This window comes from Mus caroli, unplaced genomic scaffold, assembly GCF_978045245.1.
Source record: "Mus caroli unplaced genomic scaffold, Mus_caroli_1 scaffold_9, whole genome shotgun sequence".
NCBI lineage: Eukaryota > Metazoa > Chordata > Mammalia > Rodentia > Muridae > Mus > Mus caroli.
Genome location: NW_028227264.1, coordinates 80,794,515 through 80,800,514, shown reverse-complemented (window position 1 = coordinate 80,800,514; position 6,000 = coordinate 80,794,515). Strand labels below are relative to the sequence as shown.

Below are 6,000 nucleotides of genomic sequence, written 5' to 3'. Positions count from 1 at the left end.
GGTCACCAGGAACATGGTGCTCCAGGTTGGATCCTGAATACTGGTGGGAAAATATGAGATGCAAGGGAAAGCTGGAGTTAATGTACAATGTACCCATGTTTTCATTTTATTGAGATAGGGCTTATGCAGCTCACACTGGCTTTGAACTTTCAATGTAGCCAAGGATGCCCTTTGAGATTCTGGGTCCTCCACCGCCCATTTTAATCTCATGGTCTTGAAAAGTGTGCTGAAGTCATATAAGATGTGAAGAGTGGGGCTGGGGAGACTGCTCAATGGTTAGAGCACTGGCTGTTCTTGCAAAGGACTTGAGTTCCAGCACCCACATAGCCTCTCACAACTGTCCCTAACTTCAGTTTCAGGGGATCTGATGCTGACTTCTGACTCTCTTGGGTATACATGTGGTACACAAACACAAATGCAGGCAAAATATACTTACACATAAAATATATCTTTTAAAAAGGTGTTAAGGATAGATGAGAAAAGGTAAGTGGGATTTACTGTACTACTATTGCAGCTTCTGTGGTTACTCCAAAATAAAAGGCATAGATAAACTTGGCAGTAAGACAGTAGGTCTTAGGATAAGGTGTTCCTCTAAGGCCACTACTCAATTTGATGTATCCCAGGTCAAAAGCAAGTAGAGAATATGGACCTGTAGACTTAGAAAACCAAGCACCTCATAGTGTATGAGGGTTCCCACTCCAACTTTTCTAACTCTCTCTGGTTCTGCTTGATTCTGCTTTCTAACCTGCAGTTTGAAATGTATGGCACAGGATCTAATCCAAACTTTAGACAGTGACTAGCTCCAGAGAAGATGTGAGTCTGAACAAGCCACTTTGGAAGACTTTGAAACTTTGCCTCATCAGTTCTTCCTTTAATGACACTTTGTCAAGCTGGACCTCAGAAGATTCATAGATATATTCTTCCCTGAGACTTGGAATATAGCAGCTCTGAAAGCCAGGGGCAGCCTCAGAGAAGGGCAGTGCCTGCAATGTACAGTGAAGTACCTATTATGACATACCTATTATGATGTCATGTGGAGAAGCTCTGCAGGCAGAGACTCTTGAGTTTAGTTTAGTTTAGTCTAGTTTAGTTGGGCTTGAGTAATGGAATCAATCTGGGTGCCGGCTATACCACTTCTGGACCATCTCAGCCTTATTCTACTTAGTTTATTGTTTGGTGGCATCTGGGTGTTGTTTTCTAGTTATTGGAGCCGAACACAGGTGGCATCCAGGACAGAGGTATGTGATAGCCACTCTCTTTCAAAACCCACTTCTCTCTATGCTGAATCCCTCTAGGTTAGTATAAATACTTAGCCTCTGGGCATCTGAGGGAATGAGCAGAGGGTAGAGGAAGTTGAGATAATGTCCATAGATGTCTTTCTCTTAATTCATTTCAAGAAGCTTTAGGTACACACCTTTGATGTCGGCACTTGGGAGGCAGAGGCAGGAGGGTCTCTCTGAGTTCAAAGTCATCCTAATCACCATAGTGAGTTCTAGGACAGCAAAGACTACTGTTTCAAAAAGCCAAGAGAAGAAGAGGAAAGAAAAGAAAGAAGAGGAAGAGAAAGAAAAAAGAATAGGAAAGAAGGAAAAGAAGGAAGAGGAGAAAAAGGAAGGGGAGGACAGGAAGAGGAGGTGGTGGTAGTATTAGTAATAGCTTTAGGATCATGTTATCAAAAAGACACTGAGGAAGAACATACACAATATTGAAGAAGTGCTGCCTAGGAACCTGAGCTGAAGGGAGACATTCAGACTAACATATATAAAACTTTGATTTGGTAAAACATTTGAGAAACTACAAAAACAAAAACAAACAAACAAAAAACTGGTGAATTATGGAAATTTTTTCTTGATTTAATACAAAGATGACAGATGCCCACAGCCTCTGCATATCATACCCAAAGTCATAATCATGAAAGCAAGGAGATTAAAAACACAAGGATTGGAAAATAAATAATAAAGAATAACAGAAAATAAATTCAGGTCATTGCTCATGCTAGGCAAAGCACTCTACCACTGAACTACATCTCTGGTCCATTTTTCCTTGATTTTCATTAAGGATAATTTCAGGCAGATTGGTAATGTTCCTAGCATGTGCAAGGCCCTATGTTCTATCCTTAGTTTAAGGGGCGGAAAGGCGGTCTGATGACTCAGCTCACTGACCTTTCATTCTGTTCCAACCCTTGCTCCATTATTTTGAAGCAAACCACAAATAATTTTGTGATAAATATTTTAGTACATATAGTTTGAGATCCTGCCTCCACTCTGCAAAGGAAAAAAGGAAAAGAAAAAGAATTAATCATATCATTATTACACCTAAAATTTATCAATAAAATGTGAACTGTTCCTTAATACCCCAAATATACATCAGTGTTTAGATTCCAATAGTCATGCAGTGACATGAATTATTCTTTAGCCAGACTCAGTATCACATGTTGGTATTGAACAGCTTTTTTTTATGGTTTTTCGAGACAGGGTTCCTCTGTGTAGCTCTGGCTATCCTGGAACTCACTTTGTAGACCAGGCTGGCCTCGAACTCAGAAATCTGCCTGTCTCTGCCTCCCCAGTGCTGCTGGGATTAAAGGCGTGCGCCACGCCCGGCTGAACATCTTATTTCTTTACTCTCCTCTAGTCTACAGATTATTTTTCTCCCTTCTAATTTGTTCTATTAATGTATTGGAGAAAAGGGTCATTGCTCTAGATTTCACAGCCAACATTTTGTTGATCAAATACCCATGCTGTGTAGCCATGTATATATGGGCAGTGCTAGTTGGACTTAGTGGATTATCAAAGAAACAAATAAAACATAAAATTGGAAGGTGGACATTTGTGGGAGGTGAGGGAAAAGCTGGAAGGTGAGGAGAATATGATTATACTTTATTGTATACAGGCATACAATTTTAATAAGAAAAAATTATAATAACCCCCTTCATGTGATTTGACACATTCTAATGCTTCTTGGACTTCCTGTGAGTTGGGATTTCTCTAAAGCTCTTGTGGAAACACATTTGCCAGGGAAGCAGGTTGGGAAGTATAACCTTCAAGAGAGATGAACTGCCCCCCACGCCCCCCACGCCTCCCACCGCCGCGTTTTCTTCTGCCAATGCCGTCAATGGGAGCACAGGGCGAGCTGAGGGTTGAAAGGGAGCGGTTCGGGCTGAGTGGATGCGTCGCCCTCTTGCCGGCTCCCTGTTGGAACAGCACCTTCTTACTAAATCATGGGTTGAGGGGGGGAATGGTCAGGTCTTAATTAGATTTTAGAATGAAGATTGTTCCAGCTTCCTCAATTAAAAATAGAAACAAATCTACATTTGCATCTCATTAGTCTAACAGACACCCTCAACATTAATGGAGTCACAAGGGATTTTGGAGTTCTGTACTTAAAATCTAGAACAGAGACCAGATTGTTCTCTCTCTCTCTCTCACACACACACACACACACACACACACACACACACACACACACACACACACACACTGGATCTCATAGCTCCTCTGAAATTCATAGACAAACTTGGTAAAAGCTAGTGTCATTGTCCTGAATCCAAAACACGCAGGAAAGGGCAGACTAGGAAAATGGCTACACTTTTTGTGCTTCACTCCTGTGGAAGAATTCTTTTCTCTTCGGGGAGTTCTGGTCTCTGCTCTTAAAGTCTTCAGCTGATTGGGTGATGCCCACTCACAGTATGGAAAGCAATCTGCTTTAAAGTGTACGGATTCTAAATGTTAATCATATGTAAGAATTACTGTCAAAGAAATGTTCTAGGCTAAAATATGACCAAACTGGGTTCCATAGCCTAGCCATGTCGACATAAGATTAACCATTATAATTCTTTCTCCTCTTTAGGTTTATTTTTATTATTTTTTAAATTGTGTGTTTTTAATTGTGTATTGTGTACTTGTATGTAAGAATATAAGCACAGGTGCCAGCAGAAGCCAGAGATGCCTGGAACCCCCTGGAACTAGAATTCCAGGCTATAATGAACCATCTGACATAGATGCTAGGAATTGAACCCAGGTGCTCTGAAAAAGCAGTAGGTGCTGTTAACTGCTGAAACCATCTCTCTATGCCCTCCTCCTCCTCTTCTCCTCTTTCTCCTCTCCTCCTCTTCCTCCTTCTCTTCCTCCTCCTCCTTCTCTTCCTTCTCCTTCTTCATTTGTAAAGAGTTTCATAATTTTAGTTTTTAGATTTAGGTTTTTACTCTATCTCAAAATCGTTTTTAAAAATGATATGAAGGCCCAACTTCATTCATTTACATGTGGTCTTCCACATGTAAGTTCTGGCCAACCCAAAGTAGGTGTACTGTGTTTATGCTTGAGGAACAATTTCATTTGACATTAAATAATGGAGTAGCATCTCTGTCTAATTCTAGACAAGCAGTTGTTTTCTTTTAGCACATTACAGAATGTTATTCTGTTTTCTGGTACCCAGTGTTGCTAATAGCACACCAGTTCTTCACTTGGATATGATAACTCTTTTGTTCGGGTCAGGTTTTAGAACTCTCTTTCATTCTTGGCATTTTTGAATGTACTTAATTCAGCTATTTTGGGGGCTTCTGTTGTTGTAATACTGACATATCAATGTTTCTCAGTTCTCACAACTTTCTAGTTATTAAGTCAAAGAACAGACGGCTGCAAAGCTGTTTTTACAGATGAGGAGATATGTCAGTTTTTACAGATGAGGAGATATGTCAAATATGTCAGTTTTTACAGATGAGGAGATATGTCAGATATGTCAGTTTTTACAGATGGGGAGATATGTCAGTTTTTACAGATGGGGAGATATGTCAGATATGTCAGTTTTTACAGATGGGGAGATATGTCAGATATGTCAGTTTTTACAGATGGGGCGATATGTCAGATATGTCAGTTTTTACAGATGGGGAGATATGTCAGATATGTCAGTTTTTACAGATGGGGAGATATGTCAGATATGTCAGTTTTTACAGATGGGGAGATATGTCAGATATGTCAGTTTTTACAGATGGGGAGATATGTCAGATATGTCAGTTTTTACAGATGGGGAGATATGTCAGATATGTCAGTTTTTACAGATGGGGAGATATGTCAGATATGTCAGTTTTTACAGATGGGGAGATATGTCAGATATGTCAGTTTTTACAGATGAGGAGATATGTCAGTCAGTTGGCAAAGTACTTGCTTGCTTTGCAAGCATGAGGACCTGACTTTGCTCCCTACAATTATGTAAGAGATCTGTGTTCAGTGGCACACACTTGTAATCCCAGCACCAGAGGTAGGGGGTAGAGACAGGTATTCTTGGGGCTCCCTGCCCAGCCAATTTAGACTTCCTGACAATCCCCAGACTAATGAGAGGCCTTGTCTCAAAAATAAACAAACAAACAAACAAGCAAGCAAACCAGTGTGGGTGGCACCTGAGGTTGACTTGGGCCTTCGTGTACACATGCCCCATAAGCAGGTATGCCTCTGCACATGTATCCTAACATGCACATGCACACACACACACACACACACACACACACAAATGAACAGTTTTTACAGTCATGGAAAACTGAGCAGACAGTGCTGAGTTCCCATATATTTCAGTGTTACTGATCTGCAAGTAAGGTCTTGCTACATTCTCCCCCACTTTCCTTCGGGGGCTCTCGTTACTGTCTCTTCTGTTTCTTGGCTATATTTTACCTGTCCATCTACACACCATTCTTCAGATCTATCATCACATGGGAATTCTAAATTGAACAGGAGAGATTTTCAAGATGTGCCTTCATTCAGTATCCCAGGCTGGCTGGGAACTTAGGAGATATCCTAAGCTGGCTTTGAACTCATTATAATCCTTTTATGTCAGCCTCAAGAGTGGAGTGTTTACAGGCATGCAACACCACAATCTGGCCTTGTGGTGGATTTGAAGCCTAAGAGTCAAAGTATTCCCTTTACCTTTAATGATGGGACCATCAATCCAGACACTAAAATTCATGATCTGAAGGTGTTTGAGGACCTCTCATAATGTGAACTCAACATTATC

At 40.7% G+C, this 6,000-nt stretch overlaps 1 protein-coding gene across 1 annotated transcript in view; it reads left to right on the top strand.

Annotated features, from left to right (window-relative positions):
• Window positions 1-1,070: 1,070 nt before the first annotated feature.
• LOC110303098 (uncharacterized) overlaps window positions 1,071-6,000 on the top strand; it is a 28,539-nt gene continuing 23,609 nt past the window's right edge. The window contains exon 1 of the mRNA XM_021174035.2: window positions 1,071-1,238. Within this exon, the coding sequence (XP_021029694.2) occupies window positions 1,104-1,238 (135 nt within the window). The 5' untranslated portion in view covers window positions 1,071-1,103. The remainder of the gene's footprint in view (window positions 1,239-6,000) is intronic.